The sequence below is a fragment of the Narcine bancroftii genome, chromosome 3, assembly GCF_036971445.1.
Source record: "Narcine bancroftii isolate sNarBan1 chromosome 3, sNarBan1.hap1, whole genome shotgun sequence".
NCBI lineage: Eukaryota > Metazoa > Chordata > Chondrichthyes > Torpediniformes > Narcinidae > Narcine > Narcine bancroftii.
In genome coordinates, this window is record NC_091471.1 from 61005020 (window position 1) to 61031839 (window position 26820).

The window sequence follows — 26820 nt, forward strand, 5'->3', positions numbered from 1 at the left end:
AACATGCATCAGGAGGAGTGCTCATCAGACATGTTTTTTTTTGCATTGTTTAATTTGACATCACCACATTGACAAAAATTATTAATTATTCTTGTGAGAAGTGAATACAGAAGAAATAACCATCTCAGAAACATGAACTGCCCCAGCAAATCTAATGATATATAGTGTCTTCACTAAATGTTTCCCTGCTTGAAAATAACTGAAAGTCACAAGAAATGTTGTCGACCCAACAAGTATAAAGATTAAAAAAAACATTTATTTCTCCAATGGTACAAGTTAGAATATTTTAACCACATTTTTATAATTTCCAGAGTACATACATTTAAAAAAAGGACATGGTATCTATTTATAATGGAATCAGGCTTTTAGATTTTCCACTTTTCAGTGCGTGCTTCAATGGACTTCACTAAACCAGCTCCAAGAATTTCAAAGTCTTCTAAGATAGCTTCCACATTGGGGATCATTTGAAGTCCATTTTCTTTTGTTTCCAACATTCTACCATTAATATGGGAGGTCTGTAACAGAAGAATGAAGTATTCATTGAAACAAGATTTAGTAATCTTACTTACCATATATGCTGGCGTACAAGACAAGCCTCTGAATTTCCACCTAAAATGTAGGTTTTGAGCTATACTCACTAAATAAGACTACCCCAAGCCTTACTGCCCCAATAGTCCTTTACCAGCCATCCCACTGTCCAGTGGAGTGATGCTGTCACAATATTTTTAATGCAAATTACCCAGTAAAGATTTAAATTTTATTACCATATTTTAAAATAAAACATCATTTAACATTTTACCATTTAACAGGCCGTTTAAAGCCTGTACAGAGCCACGACAGTCAGATCAGTGCTGAGACTTCACTGTTGGATTTTATACTTGACATGGGGGAGTGCTTAGACTTTACTGTAATACTTTGCATACAAGTCAACCCCTGATTTTGGGATGATATTTTTAAAGTTCAAGTCCTGTCTTATACGCTGGCAAATATGCTCACCTACATTAAATATAAATGAGGGAGAAACAAAAAAAATATATATAGCAGTTCAGTTATGTAACACTGTCTTATTCAGCACAATGATTCAACAATTATGTTTCGGAATCAGAGCACAAATACCCCAACTTCCAGTTGAATTGCACCATTAAGGGATTAAACCAGGGAGATTATGCTTGCATAGACCAGCCTTTTTCCACAACACTGAAAATGCACATAATGGCCACAACCCCTGTCCAACCTTTCTTTAGATCATTGCTGGGATAATTTAGGTCCAGTTATTTGTTCCATTATCATCCTAATCACATTTTAATAGCATCATTAAATCCACATGTGGAGGAAAATTTAGTGGAGATGTCAGAGATAAGTATTTTTATACAGTGGCGGGTGCATGGAATGGGGAGTGGTGGTCGAGACTGATACAATAGGGACATTCAAGGTGCAAAAAAAAATTAGATTGTTGTGGAGTAGGTTTACATAGTGGGCTGAAGGGCCTGCACAATGCCACTGTATCTGACCAGTGCAGCACCGGCAAACATAGTCATTGGCTGGAATTGGAATCTGGGGTGAGAAGGTGATCTCAGTCAAGCTCTCAGTGGTGAGGACGACTTGGTTCCACTCTAGTTCTGTTCTGAGGTGGCTAATGAGGCCAAAGTTGGACCTCCAAAGTAAGCTACATGTAGAGAAGGATGTAACCTTAACCCTAAGGTACTTTAGGTTATAATGTGCGTTTCTTCCATTGTTTACGCTTGGCTTCTGTGCTCTCCCAAAAGGACACAAAGTGTTTAATATCATCCCAAATTGTCTTGTGCTAGGAATTCTCAGTAATTGGAGCTGTTTCAGGGATATTTTCAGGGAGGCTTTGAGGATACCATTGAGTGGATTCCACCATCCACCTGAGGATTTCTTGGTGAAGGTGCTGATGCCAACGTGTCTGTTTTGGCTATGCAAACAACGTGGCCTGCTCATCAGGATCTATCAGTCATAACTGGTTTGAGGGCTGGACTTCCAAGCACTGCTTTCCTCATATGGCCATGGACCATGTTGATGCATTGAAGACAATGGTGATCTTGGTCACCGACCTGGACCTCAGTCTGCACGTGCACATATCTTGATGGCAATGCAGAGACATTAAACCTACTCTGTAGGTTAGCCCAACTTCAAGAAACTGCTTTGAGGCAAGGTGCACCATTGCATGAGAAGGATTTCAAAAGATATCGGAGGAGTGATGTGATCTTGCTTGACTGCAATCTACGCTGAGATGATCTGTTGTGGACCAATTAGTGAAGACCATGGTGTACATGCCATGAGGCAACTGGTGCAAGACAAATGGAACTTCTGCAAGTAACGACGTGTAAAGGATGCTCCCTTGTCAGTTAACAGAATAATGCATTTTTGTGAGATTTTTTTTAATTTAAAAAAAAGCTACATGTCGTGACTAGTGCTGTCTTCTACATCCCCCTGAAATTCATACATCTCAAAGATTCTGTTCATTGTGCCTCCAGGTAGAGGAAATCCACACTGTGATTTAGGGAGCACCTCGAGGGGGCAGTTGATGAGGACCCATGAATGGCTTGTCCTGTGTCAGACAGCAGGGAGCCAGCTCTTAGTCATCAGTTAGGATTCCTTTCTCAAAGTCGGTTGCAATTACAGTGTCCTTGGTTCCTGGCATATTCTTCCTTCCCCGGAAATAGAAGTGCAAGTTGAGAATTTATGACAATGGAGGGGCAGTGATGAGAATTTAAAGTAGTGACAGTGTACATTAAATGTATTTCCACTGACAAACAAGGAAGTAGAATGTAATAGTTACCAAATGCAAATAGCAAGAAGAATCTAATCCCCAGCGGGACAAGTGGGCAGGTAGAAAGTTTAGTCCATGAAAAGTCTGGAGCAATCTTAAGTCATCCCTGATAGTTAGCTGGATGTCAAAGCTTCACATATTTCTGACATTCTGAAACATCTTGAAGTATTTTAAAATTAATATGCAAATTCAGAAATTATTTTTAAAGCATGAAATAATTAAATAAATTCAAACAATTAAACATAAAAGCCAGAAGTTCTGAAGCTTAGCTGAATCCCTTACAATGAATCTCCTTCATGAGAAGGAATGGAAGGAACTCATTGTACCATATCTAATCTGGTCCAGGTTCTCGAGTCATTTCCTCCAATCATTTTGCAGTTAATACCTTAAATGGTTGAGGAGCAAAAGCGTGAGGATTCCAAAGTACAGCTATCACACTTCCTCCATGACTATCGTAGAAAAATAAAGCAAATTCCCGAAAAGCATTCTGCAACAGAATAAAATTATTACAATTAATTGAGGTTACAAATATTCAAATCAATGTTTGACAAAAAAAATTGCAATTGAATTCCAATTTTGAATTGTGAATGACAAGAACCAGACTTTATGCCAAAACACATTACTATATTTTGTGCCCAATATTCTGCAAGGGACAAAATTACAAAAAGCTAATGATTTTGGTTATTTACATAATACAATTAGAATCAGGATTTATTGTCATGAACAAGTCATGAAATTCAGTGTTTTGCAGCAACATCTTAGTGTAAACATTCATATTATAACCATCTTACAACATTACTGTAAAAAAAAGTGAACTAAAAGTAAGGCAGTGTCTTTGGTTCATTGATTATTCAAGTATCTGATGGCAGTGGGGAAAAATCTGTCTGTGTGCTGATGAGTGCTCATCTTCAGGCTCCTGTACCTTTTCCCCGATTGTAGCAGAGTGATGGAGGCCATTGAGGATAGAGGTTGCTTTATTAAGACACCGCCTCATGTACATGTCCTCAGTGGAGTGAAGACTGCTGCCTGTGATGTTGCAGGCCGAGTTAACAACCCTCTGGAGTTTATTCTTCTCCTTAGAATTGGCGCCTCCATACCAGGCAGTGATGCAACCAGCCGGAGTGCTTTCCATGGTACACCTGTAGATGTTTACGAGAGTTGTCAGTGATATACCGAATCTCTCTGGACACCTCAGAAAGTATAGTTGCTGGCGAGCCTTCTTTGTAATTGGATCAACAATGGAGACTCCAGAACAGATCCTCAGAGATGTTGACACCCAGGAATTTGAAGTTCTTAACCCTCTCCATTACTGTGCCCTTGATGAGAACTGGATCACATTCCCCTGACTTCCTTGTGAAGTCCACAATCATTTCCTTGGTTTTGCTGACATTGAGCGCAAGATTGTTGTCGTTACACCATTCACGAGCTAATCCATCTCTCTCATTTCTGTTTGTGATTGTGCCGACAACTGTGGTGTCATTGGCAAACTTGTAGTTGGCATTTGAATTGTGCCTGGCCACACAGTTGTAGGTGTATAAAGAGTAGAACAGTTGGCTAAGCACACATCCTTGGGGGTATGTCTGCATTGATGATCAGTGAGGAGACGACAATGTTTCCAATTTGTACTGACTGTGGTCTTCCAATGAGTAAGTCAAGGATCCAGTTGCAAAGGGAGGTACAGAGGCCTAGAGCTTGTAGCTTCTTGACCAACACTGAGGGAATTATTGAAGGCCGAGCTGAAGTTGATGAAGAGCAGCCGTATGTATGAACTGCTGTTTCCAAGATGATCCAGAGTTGAGTGGAGAGCCAGCGATAATGCATCCGCCGTGGAGCAATTGTGACAATAGGCGAATTGCAGAGGGTCCAGATTTTTGCGTAGGTATGTGTTAATTCTGGCTCTGACCAGCCTCTCAAAGTATTTCATCACAGTATAAGTTAGTACTACTGGGCGGTAGTCATTGAGATAGCTCACATGGCTCTTCTTGGGTACCGGGATCATTGATGCCATTTTGAGCAGGTGGGAATGAGAGGTTGAAAATGAAAATTAGTCCTTATTCACAAAACAATTTTAATTTCCTCTCTTAGGATGTGGAGATTGCTGGGATGACTAGTATTTATAGTCATTCTTCACTGTACTGAGGTGGTGGTAGCAATCTAACTTCATCAAATGTTGCAAACTTTGTGGATGATACTGACAAAGATGTTGGACCAATGCATCCAATAGTTTGATGAAGCCAAGGAACAACAAAACCTTTCCATGGCATTATGGTAGGAGAGTTGAAGGAGAATCTGTGGACATTGATGGTAACATTCAGGCATAAAGTACAGAAGCTTAAAGTCCAACTCCTCTCAAAATGTCTTTCTTTTCCCCCTCCTAACAGCTACCAGGCACTTGAATCTCTCCGTACTACCCCAACCATAAACTACTCCGAGACCACCAAAAGATCAGTATGCACTACAAAAGTGCCACTTTTTATTTTCTTGACCTAAGTTTTTATTTTTTCAGATTTATTATTCCCCTTTCTGTCTTGGAATATCATGCTAGTTATTTTTATATACTACTGATATTGGTATATCAAGTGCATGTACAATTGTACTTATGTATATGACAATAAACTCTTTCATCAACATCACCATTCCACTTACTCTTTGAGATGGGAATGGTCACATGCAGGGAAGGCACTGTCGAAGAAACCTTGCTGCAAGACAGTAGACCCTGTGTCACACGAATGACCATTCAGAATAGTGAATTTATTAATTAATTACGGCCCTTTGTTCTGCATAGTCCAGAACTTCTTAATATTATTGAAAGTACATTCATCTGGGGAAACTGCAGAGCACCCAGGATACTTCCTGTTGATGATGAAAAAGCCATCTTGTAGATGTGGTCAGGAAAGGGAGTGGCTGTGGATATCAGAGATGTTCAGAGGAATCCTTGCAGAAGAAAGTCTACCTAACATTGTAACCCAATTATTTATGGGAGGTCCTCAGCAAAGTCCCTATCATCCAGGAAGTTGATAATTTGGGATGTGGTGCAGCTGAATGTCAGGAAAGGAGACTGGATGTAGGTTGTGGCAAAGAAATAGTAACTTGCTAAACTTTGACTAGAAAGAGTAGCGTAGCGGTTAGAACAATACTATTGCAGCACCAACGACCCTGGTTCAAACCCAGTTCTGTCTGTCAGGCGTTTATAAGTTCTCCCCATGGATGCGTGGGTTTCCTCCAAGTGCTCCAGTTTCCTACCACCATTCAAAACTTAGGTTATAGGTTAATTGGGATATTTGGGTGGCATGGGTTTGTGGACTTGAAGAGCCTTTTACTGTCCTGCATGTCTAAATTTAAAATACTCATGAAGCCAGATACATTGCTGCAATTTCTTATTCTCCTTTCAAAGCCAACTTGCAGGCTCATGAGTGGAATCCTGGAACCAGGGTAAAGCACAAGCTATAGTATCCAAACAAACTACATGCATGAAACACTTAAGTTCTGACAAATTAGTATGTGCATTTTAAGTAAAGTCCAAAGGTCTGACCTAATGTCCTTGAAGCAAGGAATTCAAATTATGAAGATATTTAAATTTGGGCAATTAAATTACACATGGGATTAAAAGATAGAATGAATAAAGAAAATTGTGAAACCGCAAGATGTCATAAAATGCCATCAGGTGTCTTGTAAGGGAAGCATATTACTGATTATATTCAACACATTTCATCTCCAACAACAATAATTTCTTCATTCATAATTTATGCATTCAATTTCCAAAAGCTTTGCCAGTGAGACAGCAAAGCAAATTTTCAAAGGGAACTGACAGCCTCTAGAAATTAATGAGAATAAATTATTCCTTTTTACATCATTAATGTGAAGTACTCACCCTTAGTTCACGAAGGTAACACTGAACTGGGTCATAACCCACCACTGGAAGTTTTGAGAACTTTACTTTTGCTTCACGCTTTAATGTCCCTCTGCAGTAAGTCACTTTTGGCTTATCAACAGCTTCTAGACATCTTGGTACATGTCTGGAGTTCAGGTGAATTATGACATCATAAACATCAAGAGGAGGCCGGAATACCAACTAATGCAGGAAAGATTGAGAATTTCTAAGATGTTAATTATTTTTTCACACCAATATGTTATTTTTAAATTAGCAGTAATTTTTTTTCCTTTTGATAACTGACAGAATCTTTCAGATCTCAAGGCAGGTTATTGGCTTCGGAATGTGTTTAATATTTGCACAGAAACATTTGCAAACCACTGACCTAATGATCAGAATGTATTTAAATATAAAATACTATTTTATAATCACTAAACAAAGAAACTGTTCAATTAAACAATTGTTCTTTCTATACTAATAGCAAATTTTAGTTCTGGGGAAATCACAGGGTTACAGCAGACAAATAAATATTTGAACTGACAATATCTACTTAACTGTTGCTATTAAATGTGTATTAAGGAAAGCCCTTGTAGAAACTGAAGGAACACCATGAGATGCTTTCTTAATGTGACATGCTGGAGCTTGACAGCATTACAGCTGAACCTTTACTCAATGTCCTTAAGCACAATTAAATTCAAGGAGTCACGTGATGGAGTAGTGGCCGGTAGGAGAATACCAGCCCTCTCCAGAAAAGAAGAAATAAAGTGAAGAAAATACAAAGTTCAAGAAACACAAAACACAACAAATAAAGTTGTGGAGAAAAGAAAGAAAATGGCGCCCAAGAAGGAAAAAATAAAAACAACGGGAAAAAAAGAAGACGCCGGAAGAGAAAGGAGGAGCCCTTACCTGCATGAAGAAACAGGGAGCCGTCATGGAGGAAAGAGCCTGCTCCCCAAGGTTGGTGACGACCCTGCAGAGTCGGGACCTCCTGACCTCTGGACTGCAAAAATGGCTCTCTGAGTCAAACAGAAGCACACAACTGTGCATGCACGAGGAGTCACGCAATGCGCACACTAAGGAAAAACACCGACAGGAGGGGGGCCCAGCTGAAGAGCGAACTTACACAGCGAGACCAGCTGAGAGATGCCCGACATCAAGGCTTTCAGCTAGAAGAGGAAAGCAACAGGGAAGGGAGTGATAGGAAAAAAGAACAGCAACACGAGGCCCAACAGATGACTAGCCCAGAAGAAGAAGACCAACAGCAAGAAACCATGCAAGAGGACGCCCAGCAAAGTAAGGCAAGCAGCTCAACAAGAAAGTCAGAAGAGACAAAGATACAAGGAAGAGAAGTAGAAGACACAAACACAGGTGCAGACACAGAAGAGGAAGAAGAAGACCAAGCTCTGCACAGAGGAATAGAAGGTAAAATAGATGGACAGTGTATAGATTTTTTTAAATTTCAAGAACAAAAGAGAGCATTAAAAGAATGGTTGACATTAGAACTTAGTGAAATGAAAAGTACAGAAGAAAAAGTGAGTAGAATAGAGGTGGTCATGACAGAAATAGGGAAAAGATTAGAAAATGTGGAAGAACAGGAAACAGCTGTAGAAATAGAAGTGAACGACTGAAGAAGAAAATTGGAAGAAAATGATAAAAAAGTTAGTCACAGGAGTTGTTCGCTCAGAAGACGGATATAATGGAAAACTATAGTAGGCGAAACAATATAAAGATAGTGGGCCTAAAGAAAGATGAAGAAGGCACAGATATGAATTTATAAAAGAATGGATCCCAAAGGTCCTGTGAATGCCAGAAATACAGGAAGGAATGGAAATAGAAAGGGCACACAGAACACTAGCCCCAAAACCACAGACACAACAAAAACCAAGATCCGTTTTAGTAGAATTTCTGAGATACATGACAAGAGAAAATATATTGGAGAGGGCGAGGAATAAAATTAGAGAAGACAAAAAACCATTGGAATACATGGGTCAAAAAGTTCTTTTTACCCAGACATAAGTTTTGAACTTCTAAAGAAAAGGAAGGAGTTTAACACAGCAAAATCAATCCTGTGGAAAAAAGGCTATAAATTTATGGTAAGATACCCAGCTGTGCTTAAAATAGTTATCCCAGGGAGAAAAACAGACTGTTCTTGGATCCGGAGAAAGCACAAGAATTTGCAGAATGCCTGCAGGACAGAAGGAGAGATGAAGAGATATAACAAGAACAAAAAACGACAACAAACTACATATAAAGATGTAAAAATAATGTGTAAGTAAGAACTAAAGAAGGGAAAGAAAAGGGAAGAAAGGAAGTAAGGGGGGGAAAGAGGGTGAAAGAGGGTGAGCTTTGTTATATGTGAACATAATCTTTTCTGAAGGGCGTTGGGTTGGAGAGAATAACAGTTACTGCGAAATCAGATGACGCTTGCGAGCGGGTTCGCAATCCAAATGGAGAGGGGAGTTGTGGTTGTCCTTCAAGGGACAAGGGGCAACTCAGAGAGGGTGGGGGATATTTGGGGTTAAGGGAATTTTAGATGTGGGAGTTGATGAAGTATTTTATGTTTTAAAAGTGTTGTCATACATTGAGTTTAAAAAGGGAAAACAGAGATGAAATGGAGAAAAGGGGGGTGGTGATGGTGAGGAAGCGGAAATGAGGTGTAAACAGAATATGAGATGGCAATGTTGAACTATAGGACTATAAATATTAATGGATGACATAACCAAATTAAACAAAAAAGGCTATTAAATTTACAAAAAAATAAAAAATAGACATAGCATTTGTGCAGGAAACGCATCTAACTGAAGTGGAACATAATAAATTAAGGAGACTGGGTAGGGCACGTAACGGCAGCAGCATATAATTCAAAAGTCAGAGGTGTAGCTATATTAATTAATAAAAATGTACCAATCAAAATAGAGGAAGAAATAATAGATCCAGCAGGGAGGTAAGTAATGATAAAATGTCAGATATATTCAGAATTCTGGAATTTGATCAATATATATGCACCTCTTGAAGAGGATCAAAAGTTTATGCAAGATATTTTTTTGAAGATTGTAGATACGCAGGGGAATATATTGAATATATCGCCAGGCAAACCCCGGCAGCCCGCACAGCCCGACCGTTGGCAGCCGAGCCCCGGGCCGGGAGCAGTCAATGAGAACTGTTTAGTGTATTTCAGAGTTTAATACATACCTCAAAAACCAATAGTCTCAACACTAACAACTGTGAACTCCATTGCAGAGTTCTCTCCAGTCTTAAAAAAAAATTTCTACTAGAACTTTTCTTTCTGATCCTCAACCAATGCTGCATCCCCTTTACTCGGCTGCGGCAGGAGTAAACGCATGCAGGCCGATTCCAGGGCGCACCACTCCATAACTGTGGACAGCGGTCGTAGATCTCCAGAAATGGTTCGACCTAAAAGGGGAGGCAGGCCTCTTCAGCCTGGTTAAGCAACTTGCATAGAGAAGGTCACTCCGATATAAAACCTACGACCCAAGGACCTCGCTGCCACGTCCCAGCTTGCTTGGCCATGGCACACGAACCATGGGTGTAAAGGGTGGGGCCAGTACTGCGCACACTGCACTCCACCTAAAAGCTCCTTTGCGCAGGCCCGAGGACATGTCCACGTCCTCCCCATCAAAAGATGCCCACAAACTCAAGCTAGCATGCTGGAACATCAGAACCATGCTAAAGGCTGACAGCCACCGACCTGAACGTCGGTCTGCCCTCATCGCACATGAACTCCTCAGACTCGACATCGACATAGCCACTCTCAGCGAAGTCCGCCTTGCATATGTAGGCAGCCTCCAAGAACACGGCACGGGCTACACACTCTACTGGTCTGTCAAGCCTCAGGCTGAATGACCCCTATCTGGTGTTGGCTTCATGGTCAAGAACCCCATTGCCTCCAAACTCGAAAACCTCCCGACAGGCCACTCTGACCGGATCATGTCCATGCGACTCCCCCTTCAAAACAAGCAACGCATCACTCTCATCAGTGTCTATGCTCCAACCCTTCAGGCAGAACCAGCAGAAAAGGACAAGTTCTACACTGATCTGCGCAACCTCATCCAACGCACCCCTACAGCCGACAAGGTTGTCATCCTTGGCGACTTCAATGCTCGCGTCGGCAAAGACTCAGAAACCTGGCCAGGAATCCTTGGCAAGCATGGAGTCGGCAAGTGCAATGACAATGGGCGCCTCCTGTTGGAACTCTGCGCAGAACAGCGGCTTGTCATTACTAACACCCTTTTCCAGCAGAGAGACAGCCTGAAGACTACCTGGATGCATCCCCGATCCAAACACTGGCACCTCCTGGACTACGTTCTGGTGCAAGGAAGAGACAAACGAGATGTCCTCCACACCAGGGTCATGCCCAGCTCGGAATGCCACACTGACCACCGGCTTGTTCGCTGTAAGCTCAACCTTCACTTCAAGCCAAAGTTCAAGAACAGTGGAGCCCCCAGAAAGAGGTTCAATGTTGGAAACTTGCAGTCAGACGTAGTGAGAGGAAACTTCCAGGCAAACCTCCAAGCAAAGCTCGAGGATGCAAACTGCCTCACAGACACGTCTCCTGAAACCCTCTGGGATCAGCTGAAAACGGCCATACTGCAATCCACTGGAGAGGTACTGGGCTTCTCTTCCAGGAAAAACAAGGACTGGTTCGACGAAAACAACCAGGAAATCCAGGAGCTGCTGGCAAAAAAGCGATCTGCCCACCAGGCTCACCTTGCAAAGCCGTCCTGGCCAGAGAAAAAAATGAGCCTTCCGTCTCACATGCAGCCATCTTCAGTGCGAACTCCGGGAGATCCAAAATGAGTGGTGGACTAGCCTCGCCAAACGAACCCAGCTTAGCGCCGACATTGGCGACTTCAGGAGTTTTTATGAGACACTAAAGGCGGTGTACGGCCTCTCACCCCAAGTCCAAAGCCCTCTGCGCAGCTCAGACGGCGAAGTTCTCCTCAGCGACAAGATCTCCATCCTCAATCAATGGTCAGAACACTTCGAATCTCTTTTCAGTGCCAACCGCTCAGTCCAAGAATCCGCCCTGCTCCATCTCCCTCAACAACCCTTGAGTCTAGAGCTGGATGAGGTCCTTACCCGGGAAGAGACATATAAGGCAATTGAACAACTGAAAAGTAGCAAAGCAGCAGGTATGGATGGAATCCCCCCAGAGGTCTGGAAGGCTGGCGGCAAAGCTCTGAATACCAAACTGCATGAGTTTTTCATGCTCTGCTGGGACCAAGGAAAGCTGCTTCAGGACCTTCGTGATGCCATCATCATCACCCTGTACAAAAACAAAGGCAAGAAATCAGACTGCTCAAACTACAGGGGAATCACGCTGCTCTCCATTGCAGGCAAAATCTTTGCTAGGATTCTCCTTAATAGACTAATGCCTAGTGTTGCCGAAAATGTCCTACCAGAATCACAGTGTGGCTTTCGTGCAAACAGAGGAACTACTGACATGCTCTTTACCCTCAGACAGCTCCAAGAAAAATGCAGAGAACAAAACAAAGGACTCTACATCACCTTTGTTGACCTCACCAAAGCCTTTGACACCGTGAGCAGGAAAGGGCTTTGGCAAATACTAGAACGCCTCGGATGCCCCCCTAAGTTCCTCAACATGGTTATCCAACTGCACGAAAACCAACAAGGTCGGGTCAGATACAGCAATGAGCTCTCCGATCCCTTCTCCATTGACAACGGCGTGAAGCAAGGCTGCGTCCTCACACCAACCCTCTTTACTATCTTCTTCAGCATGATGCTGAAACAAGCCATGAAAGACCTCAACAATGAAGACGCTGTTTAATGCACGGATGGCAGTCTCTTCAATCTGAGGCGCCTGCAAGCTCACACCAAGACACAAAGAGCAACTTGTCCGTGAACTACTCTTTGCAGACGATGCCGCTTTAGTTGCCCATTCAGAGCCAGCTCTCCAGCGCATGACGTCCTGTTTTGCGAAAACTGCCAAAATGTTTGGCCTGGAAGTCAGCCTGAAGATAACTGAGGACCTCCATCAGCCAGCTCCCCACCATGACTACCAGCCACCCCCCCACATCTCCATCAGGCACTCAGAACTCAAAACGGTCAACCAGTTTACCTACCTCGGCTGCACCATTTCATCTAATGCAAGGATTGACAAAGAGATAGACAACAGACTCGCCAAGGCAAATAGCGCCTTTGGAAGACTACACAAAAGTGTCTGAAAAAACAACCACCTGAAGAAACACACAAAGATTAGCGTGTACAGAGCCGTTGTCATACCACGCTCCTATTCAGCTCCGAATCATGGGTCCTCTACCGGCATCACTTACAGCTCCTAGAACGCTTCCATCAGCGCTGTCTCCGCTCCATCCTCAACATTCATTGGAATGACTTCATCACCAACAGCGAAGTACTTGAGCTGGCAGAGTCCGCAAGCATCAAATCCATGCTGCTGAAGACCCAACGGCGCTGGGTTGGTCACGTCTCCAGAATGGAGGACCATCACCTTCCCAAGATCGTGTTATATGGCGAGCTCTCCACTGGCCACCAAGACAGAGGTGCACCAAAGAAGAGGTACAAGGACTGCCTAAAGAAATCTCTTGGTGCCTGCCACATTGACAGGCCAGTGGGCTGATATCACCTCCAACCATGCATCTTGGCGCCTCATAGTTCAGCGGGCAGCAACCTCCTTTGAAGAAGACCGCAGAGCCCACCTTACTGACAAAAGACAAACGAGGAAAAACCCAACATCCAACCCCAACCAACCAATTTTCCCTTGTAACCGCTGCAACCGTGCCTGCCTGTCCCACATCGGACTTGTCAGTCACCAACAAGCCTGCAGCAGACGTGGACATACTCCTCCATAAATCTTCGACCGCGAAGCCAAGCCAAAGATATTGATTTTAACCTTAATTTGGACCCAATGTTGGATAAAACTGGACAAAAGACTAGCAAAAAGAATAAAGTGGCCAAATTTATGGTTAAATCAATGCAGGAAATAAAACTTATGGAGGAGGCAGCACCCAAGGGAGAAGGAATACTCATATTATTCAAGTAGGCATAAAACATACTCAAGGACTGATATGTTTTTGTTGTCGGCCCATATTCAAGGGAGAATTAGGAAAACTGAATATAAAGCTAGATTGCTATCAGATCACTCACCCCTGTTATTAGCAATAGAACTGGAGGACATCCCACCAAGAACATATAGATGGAGATTAAACTCCATGCTATTTAAAAGACAGGAATTTAGAAAATTTATTGAACGCCAAATTAAAATGTACTTTGAAATAAATACAGAATCAGTGAAAGACAAATTTATATTATGGGATGCAATGAAAGCCTTCATTAGAGGGCAGATAATAAGTTATGTAACTAAGATGATAAAGGACTACAATCGGGAAATAGAACAGTTGGAAAGGGAAATAGTAAGTACATAAAAAGAATTAGCAACAAGGGAAGACATAACAAAAAGAGAATTGGCGGACAAAAAAATAAAACACGAAATATTACAAAAGTATAAGGTGGAGAAGAACATAATGAAAATAAAGCAAAAGTATTATGAGCTAGCAGAAAAAACACACAAAATATTAGCCTGGCAACTTCAAACAGAATAAGCTAAAAGAACTGTATTGGCATCAAGGAAAAAGGACAAATAAATTACATATAATCCAATAGAAATTAATGAGAACTTTAAGGAATTTTATGAACAATTATACCAAACTGAGAACGAGGGGAAAGAAGACAAAATAGATGAGTTTTTAGCTAAAATTGAACTGCCGAAATTGCAAGAAGAGGAGCAAAAAAAGTTGATAAAACCATGTGAAATAGAGGAAATACAGGATATATTAAAAAAGCTGCCGAACAATAAAACGCTTGGAGATGATGGATTCCCAATAGAATTCTATAAAACATTTAAAGAGTTATTAATTCCTCCTCTCCTGGAAGTAATGAAGCAGATAGAAGAAACACAAAACTTGCCAAGTTCATGCAATGACAGGGAAGGATCCACTAACACCAGCATCATATAGACCAATATCTCTACTTAATTCAGATTATAAAATAAAAGCAAAATTATTAGCAAACAGATTGGCCGACTGTGTACCAAAAATAGTAAAACAAGATCAAACTGGATTTATTAAGAAAAGACGAACAGTGGATAATGTCTGTAAATTTATTAATTTAATTCATGCAGTTCAAGGAAATAAGATGCCAACAGTGGCTGTTGCTTTAGACGCAGAAAAAGCGTTTGACAGGGTAAAATGGAATTATTTATTCAAAGTATTAGAGGTTCAACCTACCAGAAAAATATATTAATTGGATTAAAACATTATATAATGGACCATTGGTGAAGGTGAACGTAAATGGATATGTTTCGAACCAATTTAAATTAAGTAGATGAACTAGGCAGGGATGTCCATTATCTCCCTCACTGTTCACTTTAGCAATAGAACCACTGGCAGAACTGATAAGAACATAAATTAAAATAAAAGGAATAAAAATAAAGGAGAAGGAATGTAAAATCAGTTTATTTGCAGATGACATCATAGTATACTGAACAGAAGCAGAAATATCAATAAAAGAACTACATAAGAAATTGAAGGAATGTGGAGAAATATCAGGGTAGAAGATCAACGCAAATAAAAGTGAAGCGATGCCAATGAATAATGCGGATTACACAGAATTTAAAAAAGAATTACCATTTAAATGGCAAACATAAGCAATCCGATAACTATGTATTAGATTAGGTAATAATTTAACCCACCTGTACAAATTAAATTATCAGCCATTAATGAAGAAATTACGGAAAGACTTAGAACATTGGAAAGAATTGCCACTAACATTGATAGGGAGGGGAAATTGCATTAAAATGAATGTCTTCCCAAGGATACAATACCTATTTCAATCGTTACCAATTCCATTAACAGAGAAATTCTTCAATGAACTAAAGTGAATAATGAAATTGTTATGGAAAGGGGGGGAACAGAGGATAGTGTTAGATAAATTAACAGAATGGTACAAACAAGGTGGTTTGCAGTTACCAAACTTTAAAAATAATTATAGAGCAGCACAATTAAGGTAGTTATCAGATTTTTATCAGATAAGGGAAAAACCAGATTGGACTTGGAGCTAGATAAAATAGGGGAGAAGATACCGGAACATATACTTTATAAGTGGGATGAAAAGCTGGTGCAATATAAAAGCTCACCAGTACTGCATCATTTACTCAATATATCGAAGAAGATTCACTTAGAAAGGGAAAAAATAAATTACCAACTACCAAAATTATTATTGACGCAAAAATCAACTAATCCCTTTTACAATAGATAACCTTTCCTTTAGAGAATGGGAGAGAAAAGGAATTAAAAGAATAGAAAATTGTTTTTTGGGAAATAATTTATTAACATTTGAACAAATTAAGTACATATATGGAATAACTCATGATACAATGTTTGCATACCATCAACTGAAAGCCTACTTAAAGGATAAATTGGGAAGCAGACTGAGATTACCAGAAGGAAGCAGCTTTGAATATGTGATTACAGATACAATGATAATAAAAAGATTTATAACAAACATGTACATCAAGCTGTAAGAGAAGGAAAATGATGAAATAAGCTATAAATCCAAATAAAAGTAGGAAAAAGATTTAAACATAAAGATAAAAAATGAAATATGGGAAAAGTTATGTTCTGGAACTATGAAGAATATAATAAACACAAGGTTACACATGATATAGTATAATTGGTTACGAAGGTTAAAAAAAATAGGATCCAACATTATCAAATAGATGTTTTCGCATGCAATTTGGGCATGTGAGAAAATGAAAAAGTTTTGGGAAGATCTAAATCAGGTATTAAATAAAATCACAAAAAGCAACATACCAAAAAATCCAGAGATCTTTCTTCTAAGTAATATAAGAATTAGGCCTCAAACTGGATGAAGCGCAAAAAAGATTTATTATGATAGCCTTAGTTGTAGCAAAAAAATGTATAATGTCAACTTGGAAATCAGAAGAGAGCCTGAGAGTACAGCAATGGTACATGGAAATGAATAAATGTATTCCGTTGGAAAAAAATAACATATAATGTAAAAAATAAAGTCACATTATTTGAAAAAATTTGGGAACCGTACATGGAACATAACGGAAAGGGCTTGCCTTGGACCTCCACCCACTAAAATGATAAGAAGACAAAATGACTGGATCCAGTGTATAAAAGTAGATGACACAATTCTCTTGTTTATTTTCATTGTGTGATGACATTGTTTAATGGTTTTATTGTATTGTACATGTTGAACGTTTAATGGGTTTGGTGGGGGGTGGGAAGGGGGGAGGGAAGATAGGGGGGAAAAAAGGGGAGAAAATGCCACTGTGTATATTTAAGAGGGAAATGTTTGTATGTATTTTGATTGATATGGTTCACAGTGTGAAAAATATTTTTAAAAATTTTAAATCACCATTAAATTCAATTGATTAAGCATGCAGATGAAGAGTGATTCAAGGCAGTAATACAAAGTTCTCCAAAAGCAGGCAAGCACTTCTGGGTGAAGTCATCATTAATTCAAATGGATTTGAATTTAAAAGACCCATCATAGTCTCACAAGGCACAAATCCTTTCCAACTCGTGTTAAATTCCTGGCAGAAGATCAGCGTTGACTGGGTCACCATAATTAAACAGCATAAGTCCAAGACTTTGATTGGAGTGGAAAAGGAATTGCGATTTTTGCAGAAGTAGAATCAACGATGGATTGCAGACAGGAGATATATGGCACATCCTTTACATGGTACTTGAAAGCTTTCTTTGAAACAAGGTACAAACATGTATTTTGATAATTTTTGTTCATTAAAAGTTAATTATTGTAGTAGGCAAAATGCTGCTCTTTGTGTCAGGCTAGTGAAACAAGGAAGAAAATAAAGGCTCATTTATTTTAAGAATCATTTTAAGAATGATTTAAGAATTTCTAAATTTTGCAATTCTGGAGCCTGCCTCCTGTGCTTATCTCTAAACTTGTGGAGTCTGTTCCCATCATCATCACTCAATTCTAAACTCATGAGTCTCCATATCTCATATCGTCCTCTAAAGCCCAAAACTCATGAGGTCTCAATCTCCCATAAAAATCTCCCATGAAACTAAGGTGACTGTAAAAGCAGACATGCAAATTACAGAAAGAAATTGAACTATATATTGAGCTTAAGTTTGTCATAAACTACCTTGTTCAGTAAGAGTCATCATCAAACAGATTATTTCTAACATTGCATGCAGCTGTGTAAAGACCACAATGTAGGATTACATTGAAAAGGAAGATCAATTAGATTCAAGCAAAGGCAGCATAATTGAACTGTTATGGGATTCATTCATGATCCTGAAACTGTCTTTAAGCCTGTCGAGAACAAATTGGGTCTTTCAGTATGTTGACTTCCTTTCCTAGGCAGCAGGAGATGCAGATGGAATCCATGGAGGGGAGGAAGGTTTGCTTTATGTTTGAGTTACATTCACTACCTTCTGTAGTTTCTTCCGATCTTGAGCAGTGCAATCCAGCAAGTATGCTCTTAATGGTTCACCTGTAGAAGTTGTTGAGGGACAAGGAGGAACATGCTGAACTTCTTAGTCTTCTAAGAAAGTAGAGGCACTGGTGTGCTTTCTTACCATTAGGCAATGTGCTTGCCCCAGGTCCAGTTATTGGAAATTTTATTCCTAAGAACTTTAAGTTATCTACTCTTTCAACTTCAGCATTATTGATGTGGACAGGGGTGTGAACTCTGCCCACTTTCCTAAAGTCAATGATTATCTCCTTTGTCTTACTGACATTGAGTGAGAGGTTGCTAACTTGACACCATGTCACTAGACTTTTAGGCTCCTTCCTGTGATGTCAGCAAATTTGAAAAGAGAATTGGAAGAGTATTTAGCTGTACAGTTGTGCATACGTAAAAGGATTACAGTAGGGGACTAAGTACACATCCCTGTGAGCATCAGTGTTGATGTGATCATGGAGCAGTTGGGATCCACTGAACAGGAAGTCTAAGATCCAGATGCAGGGAGGGGGGTGGGAGAGGGCTGAGACCTATATCCCAAAGTTTGGGAATGATCTTGGAAAAGATTTTTTTTTTTATAAATTGTATAATCTCTGCTAAAAAGATAATAAGCCAATCTCAAGAGATGGTTGCAACACAGAAAATAATACACTACCACAAAATAGACCTGCAACTTGGGGACAAGCCATGATTCTTAACAGTATCATTTCAAAAGGATGTTAAATGTTTGACAATCCATTCAAACATCTTGATGACTATAAATCAGCTTATGCTGCATCTAACAAGAGTATAACCATTGACAAAATTATGTAGCATGACATTCTTACTTGGTTAGGTAATCAGTTTATGCCTTTGAGACAACATCTACACTGATCCTCATTCAGGATATAAGAGGTTTGCAACCCAGGGCTAATGTGCATTACTTTTATGGATGCTTAGACAGTTAAACATTAATAATAAATGGAATAAATATGCTGATGCCTAGTTTTCTGAATCTGAACAAAAAGCTACAGAGCTTAACACAATTGATCATCTTCCATTGATCAGGTGAAGACAAACACACTAGTTTTATATGTCTCCACCAGTGACTTCGGGTGAAGGAAATAAATTACAATGAAAAGACATAAACATCGAACAGTACTGCACAAGTACAGGTCACTGCCCACCAAGTCTGTGCCAACCATAATGCCAATCTAATTAATGCCATCTGTCTTTTTAAAGTCCATATCCCTCTATTCCCTGACTATTCCTGCATCTGTCATCATTGTGGGGGGGGGCCTGCGCGCGGGGGGGGCCTGCGCCCGGGGGGGGGCCTGCGCCCGCCTGCGTGTGTCTGTGCGTGTGTCTGTGCGTGTGTCTGTGCGTGTGTCTGTGCGTGTGTCTGTGCGTGTGTCTGTGCGTGTGTCTGTGCGTGTGTCTGTGCGTGTGTCTGTGCGTGTGTCTGTGCGTGTGTCTGTGCGTGTGTCTGTGCGTGTGTCTGTGCGTGTGTCTGTGCGTGTGTCTGTGCGTGTGTCTGTGCGTGTGTCTGCGCGTGTGTCTGCGCGTGTGTCTGCGCGTGTGTCTGCGCGTGTGTCTGTGCGTGTGTCTGTGCGTGTGTCTGTGCGTGTGTCTGTGCGTGTGTCTGTGCGTGTGTCTGTGCGTGTGTCTGTGCGTGTGTCTGCGCGTGTGTCTGCGCGTGTGTCTGCGCGTGTGTCTGCGCGTGTGTCTGCGCGTGTGTCTGCGCGTGTGTCTGTGCGTGTGTTTGTCTGTCTGTGTGTATATATCACGTTTAAACGCCTCTCCTTATACCCACGTCCTCAACCTCTTGTTATTCCCTCCATGGGAAGAAGACCATCTGCTACATCTACATGTCTCAATTTTATCAACATTCATTGGGTTACTCCTCAACCTCTGAAACCAGAGAAAACAATCCAAGCAAACTATGTTTGTTCATACTTGCGTCCTGCTTTGTCAGTTACCATTGTATCATTTCTAAATTAAATTCATATTTTTTATACAGGAGGGCAGTTTAAACTCATCAATATTTCAATGGTGGACCAGGTCAGGCTAGTGGCCATGCTCCCATAGACTGGAAAAGGAACTATATAATCCTATTTTTTCCAAGTCATTGGTTTTCATTATTTTAAAATAATCAATAGGAGGACACTGATTATACAATTATTATACAATTATTTCTTAGGTAATTTCAGATAAAAGTTTAATCTCCTGACATCCCAACAACATGAAGCAACCTGACAGATGCACTGGACTCTGTGTGGCTCTGGGGTCTGCAGAAGCACTGGAAGTGAATCTATGGATACTTGCTTCTCTCTCTCTTTGACTGTAAGTCTGAAAGAGGCGCTTAGGCAATTACTGCCGGTGGCGAATCTGTCTGCCTTGCAGCAGGCATAAAGAAATTTCTTGAAATATGACATTGTTTTATTTCTCTGACAATAAGTTGAACTTTGAATCTTGAGATGCAATGCCCAGAACTTCCAGCTACTAATCCACTCTGCATTATGTTAATTGGATGTCAAGGCAGAGAAACAAGTCGTATATTAGTTCTGATCATGGGTCAGCATTAAAGCTTGATTGCACTCATCAGTGGCAAATTGTAACATTATTTGTTGGAAGAATTATGATTTTTTTTTTAAAACTACATGGTGAAAGAATTAATTCAACTTTTTTAAAAACTTGTTAAATGACAGATTTTACAATGCTTAGTAATTTAGAAGACTTGCGTAACATTATAAACATTGCATGCAACAAATAATAGAACTCCAAAGAAACTCAAGAGATGGCAGATGCGACATAATATTTGCAATATCCAAGTGTTACCTTAAGATCATGGTTACCAGAAGGATCCAACAGCTGTCTTTCAAGTATTTGCAATGATTGGCTTGCTAGCTCTATCAATCGTTGAAGAATCTGAAAAGTGCACATAATTATCGTTTGGCTTTGATCAAATTTTTTTTAAAAGGCCCCACATTCATTTGCCTATTCCTTGAACAATTCTTCATGCACAGGAACGCACATTCAAATATTAGGTTTACCAAAATCAGGGATGTTTCACTCTGGTGGAAATCTTAACCTTGTGTAAATCACCTCAAATTCTCCTTTTCAGCAAAGCCACAAAACAATGGGTTAAAAACAAAAGTATTGATTCAAGAGAAGGAAGAAATTGAAAGGAGCAGGCACTACTTCATCAACACCAACACATGCTGAAGAACAGGAGAATATTTCCTTAAATTTATTTTCAGCATTTCAATGCTCACATTTGTTGCTCATCTCCATCCAGTTGCTCAATTTTCTCAGTTTAATACAATCAAGGCTTTGGCCTTGATTGAAGATTTGATCTGAGTTTTTCTTGCATTTTCAGTATTGACCAATGGAGTATTACCGGATTTATATTAAAGGTGTGACAGAGCAAATTGTTTTCCTTCTCCAAGGAAAATTCAACTGTTAAATGCAACAGTTGCTGTAACCAGCTTTATATTTCCATGCATATTTAAAAGAAAATTCAATTCCTCGCAAATCCTGCAATCCAACGTAACTACTGGGACTTGAGAGCAGAAGATGCTAGATCACCAATTACCTTTGTCTGTCAGGTTCATGCCTTTAACTGTTGGCATCAAAACTGCAATTCAAAGAAAATTGATACTCACCGGTGCTGATGGCCGTCTTTTGGTCCAGATAGAAGTTTTTCTGTCATTGGGGGTAGCGATAAACATAACTGGAAGCTGCGCCCGTGTGGCACTAAAGTCGTTTTTAATCTCAGCATATTCAGCATCTATAAAACACGTACCAAAGATGGTGTCACTTCCCACAACACAATGCGTTGTAGGCAAATCCACCTCCCCGACATACTTCCAAAAAAAATACTTCCAAAAAAAATAGAAGTAACAAGGGAGTTTAACTGTTGGATCCTGCTCATTCAATTCTCTTTCTTGAGAAGAATTGCACAAATGTCTCATCCAACAAATCTCTAGTCATTACTTTGCCATTTTGATCAGAACCTTTGCAACTCATAGGTGCATGAAAATTCTGTGAAATCAAGAAATGTCTGAAGATTACATCTACTGCAGTTTGAGATGTGTACGGAAAAAAATGAAATTAATGTCTGGATTGCAGAAATGGTATAAGAAAATAGACTCTGGATGTTTTATAGGCACTTTCATTTGTGTACTGCAACATATAGGACAGCTATGACTGCACTGGAGTGGCTGCAGAGGAGATTCAACAAAATGCTGCCTGGGGCAGAATGTTTCAGGTCTAACGGCTGGTTGTTACTCACTGCCCAAGTGGTTAGGGTTAGGACGTTTAGAGTCAGTGCACAGAAAGAAGCTCATCAGCCCAAGAGCTCAATCCCAACCAAATTGTACATTTGAGCTCATCCCATTTGGCTGAACTCGGCCAGTATTTCTCTGAACCTTTGCTATCCAGGTACCTGCCTGAAAATCTTTTAGATATTTTAACTGTACCCCCCTCTACAGCTGTCCTGGGTAAACTTGTACCTCTCACTTTGTTCGTTTAGTGTTTGAGCTATCAAGAGAAAATAGACACACACACCGAGAGCAGTTCAGTTTCTCTTTTCTCTTTGGCTTGGCTTCGCGGACAAAGATTTATGGAGGGGGTAAATATCCACGTCAGCTGCAGGCTCGTTTGTGGCTGACAAGTCCGATGCGGGACAGGCAGACACGGTTGCAGCGGTTGCAGGGGAAAATTGGTTGGTTGGGGTTGGGTGTTGGGTTTTTCCTCCTTTGTCTTTTGTCAGTGAGGTGGGCTCTGCGGTCTTCTTCAAAGGAGGTTGCTGCCCGCCGAAGTGTGAGGCGCCAAGATGTACGGTTTGAGGCGATATCAGCCCACTGGCGGTGGTCAATGTGGCAGGCACCAAGAGATTTCTTTAGGCAGTCCTTGTACCTATTCTTTGGTGCACCTCTGTCACGGTGGACAGTGGAGAGCTCGCCATATAACACGATCTTGGGAAGGCGATGGTCCTCCATTCTGGAGACGTGACCCACCCAGCGCAGCTGGATCTTCAGCAGCGTGGACTCGATGCTGTCGGCCTCTGCCATCTCGAGTACTTCGATGTTAGGGATGAAGGCGCTCCAATGAATGTTGAGGATGGAGCGGACACAACGCTGGTGGAAGCGTTCTAGGAGCCGTAGGTGATGCTGGTAGAGGACCCATGATTAGGAGCAGAGCAGGAGTGTGGGTATGACAACGGCTCTGTATACGCTTATCTTTGTGAGGTTTTTCAGTTGGTTGTTTTTCCAGACTCTTTTGTGTAGTCTTCCAAAGGCGCCATTTGCCTTGGCGAGTCTGTTGTCTATCTCGTTGTCGATCCTTGCATCTGATGAAATGGTGCAGCTGAGATAGGTAAACTGGTTGACCGTTTTGAGCTCTGTGTGCCCGATGGAGATGTGGGGGGGCTGGTAGTCATGGTGGGGAGCTGGCTGATGGAGGACCTCCGTTTTCTTCAGGCTGACTTCCAGGCCAAACATTTTGGCAGTTTCCGCAAAACAGGACGTCAAGCGCTGAAGAGCTGGCTCTGAATGGGCAACTAAAGCGGCATCGTCTGCAAAGAGTAGTTCACGGACAAGTTTCTCTTGTGTCTTGGTGTGAGCTTGCAGGCGCCTCAGATTGAAGAGACTGCCATCCGTGCAGTACCGGATGTAAACAGCGTCTTCATTGTTGAGGTCTTTCATGGCTTGGTTCAGCATCATGCTGAAGAAGATTGAAGAGAGGGTTGGTGCGAGAATACAGCCTTGCTTCACGCCATTGTTAATGGAGAAGGGTTCAGAGAGCTCATTGCTGTACCTGACCCGACCTTGTTGGTTTTCATGCAGTTGGATAACCATGTTGAGGAACTTTGGGGGGCATCCGATGCGCTCTAGTATTTGCCAAAGCCCTTTCCTGCTCACGGTGTCAAAGGCTTTGGTGAGGTCAACAAAGGTGATGTAGAGTCCTTTGTTTTGTTCTCTGCACTTTTCTTGGAGCTGTCTGAGGGCAAAGACCATGTCAGTAGTTCCTCTGTTTGCGCGAAAGCCGCACTGTGATTCTGGGAGAATATTCTCGGCGACACTAGGTATTATTCTATTTAGGAGAATCCTAACGAAGATTTTGCCTGCAATGGAGAGCAGCGTGATTCCCCTGTAGTTTGAGCAGTCTGATTCCTCGCCTTTGTTTTTGTACAGGGTGATGATGATGGCATCTCGAAGGTCCTGAGGCAGTTTTCCTTGGTCCCAACAAAGCTTAAAAAACTCATGCAGTTTGACATGCAGAGTTTTGCCGCCAGCCTTCCAGACCTCTGGGGGGATTCCATCCATACCTGCTGCTTTGCCACTTTTCAGTCGTTCAATTGCCTTATATGTCTCAGCCAGGATGAGACATATAAGGCAATTGAACAACAGTTCAGTTTATACAAATGTTTATTACAAATTCAAAAGCTGATTTCAAACTACAATATGCTAGCCCTTCCCAATTATACTCATCAATGCCTGGACTGGTCCCAAATGCCGAAGCAAGGCAACGACCGCACACTTGTAGTTGGTTGTCGGGGCACTGGTAGCAGCTTCTCCACCTCCTCCGACCGGGACGTTAGCTGGACTCTAAAAGTTCTTCTTCTTGCTGAGAGATGTTGCCCCCTCTCAGAGAGTCTCAAACTTCAACAGTGGGACCATGGCTTATATTACCCAAAAACTGCTTACCCAAGCACCTATTCCCAGCACAGTAAGAAAGATAAGCGAGCAAGCTAGCATGCTAGGCTTCTATCGAATAACGTAATTTTCAGCTAATCACTTTGAATATAATGGTTTATTTTGCATCAAGGCTAGGCCTTTGACAGTCTGTGACCAAAACAAGCAGAAAGATCAAATGTTCTTGCTACACAGATGTCCTTTCGTCAGATAACAGCATCTCTGGCCCCTCGGTGGAATTTAGCTTATGTCTGGTGATTCTAAAAAACAAGCAGGTTCTCAGCCTTGCAGAAGCAAAGGTTGCAAAAGTTAAAAAAAACACGGTTTAAATCTTCCATTACAACAGCTTCCTCTGCTCATCCCATGTACCTATCACCCTGTGTGGAAAAAGTTGCCCCTCGGACCCAAAATTAAGAACAGCTTTAAACATCCCCCCCCCAACCTTACTTGAAATCCATGCCTTTGCAGTATAGACTCCCCTACCCTGAGAAAAAGACCGTCACCATTCATCTTATGTCATAATTTTATACATTTCTGAAAGGTTATCCCTCAGTCTCCTATACTCCAAGAGAGAATTCCGAGCCCACTTAGCCTCTTCTTACAACTCAAGCCCTGCAGTGCCAGGAACATCCTTGTGAGTCTTTTCTGCGACCTTTCAAGTTAACAAAATTTTTCACAAAGCTGGGCAACCAGAACAGCACACAATACTCCAAGTATGGTCTTAGCAATATCTTGTACAGCGGCAATATGATGTTCCAACTCTTCTACTCAGTTCTCTGATAGATGAAAGTGTGCAAAAGTCTTTTTCACCACTGTCTACTGGTATTGATATTTTCAGGAATCTTCCACCTGCACCCCAACAACAACTCTCCAGAGCCTTGCCATTTACTATTCAAGTCCTGCCCTGGTTTAACCTACCAAAATGCATCTCCTTGCTCTTATCTGTGCTAAATTCTACCCACCATTTCTTGGCACATTTTCCCAGATGATTTAGATCCTGTTGTGATCATAACCTTCTTCACTCTCCACAATACCACTAAATTTGGTGCTGTGTCTGCAACTTATTAATCATGTTAACTACTTTGTCAACCAAATCATTAATATAGATAATAAGCAGTGGGCCCAGCAGTAATCCCTGTTGGTCACTGGCCTTCAATCTGAAAAACAACAGTTCACTACTATTATCTGACAATTTTCACCAAGCTATTTTTGAATCCAACTTGTCATCTCACTCTGGATCCAAAGTAATGTAACCTTGCAGATGAGACTAGCATGTGGGACCTTGTCAAAGGCCTCTCTGAAGTTCATTGATCTTCGTCGCCTCTTCAAAAAAGCACAAGATATAATTTATGCAAAAAGACCAAATTACCCCTCATATCAGTCCATGCTATTCCCAATGCAGATCCTGCCTCTCAGAATCCCCTCCAGTAACTTTTCCACCATTAATGTTAGGCTCACTAGCCTGTAGTTCCCTATCTTTTCTCTGCAGCCCTTCTTAAATAAAAGCAAAACAAGGGCAGCATGGTTGGCTTAGCAGTTAGTGCAACGTCTTTACAGTGCCAGCGATCAGGACTGGTTCAGGGCACTCCCTGTAAAGATTTTGTACACTCTCTGTGTCTGCACGGTTTTTCTCCGGGGGATCCAGTTTTCAATCACCATTCAAAAACATACCAGGGATGTAGGTTAATGGGGTGTAAATTGAGTAGCCCAGACTCGTGGGCCAAAATGGTCTGGTTACTGTGCTTTATGTCTAAATTTAACATTTTAAAAATTAGCCACCATCCAGTCTCTTAAGGAATATTCAAATGAGTACTTGAATGGCTAATAAAGAAGGCTATGGACTTAAGAGTTAGTAAATGGTATCAGCAGAGATGGATATGAAAGTCAGCACAGACATGGCTGTTGGGCCTCTTTCTGTGCTGTAGGATTAAGAAACTGCAGAACAAACCACAACTTGTGA

At 41.1% G+C, this 26820-nt stretch overlaps 1 protein-coding gene across 1 annotated transcript in view; it reads right to left on the reverse strand.

The window, feature by feature from the left end:
- Positions 1-236: 236 nt before the first annotated feature.
- nol6 (nucleolar protein 6 (RNA-associated)) overlaps positions 237-26820 on the reverse strand; it is a 160800-nt gene continuing 134216 nt past the window's right edge. Inside the window, exons 22-26 of the mRNA XM_069924127.1 lie at positions 21828-21952; positions 21001-21090; positions 6666-6866; positions 3180-3281; positions 237-515 (exon numbers count right to left, since the gene is read on the reverse strand). Coding sequence (XP_069780228.1) covers positions 366-515; positions 3180-3281; positions 6666-6866; positions 21001-21090; positions 21828-21952 — 668 coding nt within the window. The 3' untranslated portion in view covers positions 237-365. The remainder of the gene's footprint in view (positions 516-3179; positions 3282-6665; positions 6867-21000; positions 21091-21827; positions 21953-26820) is intronic.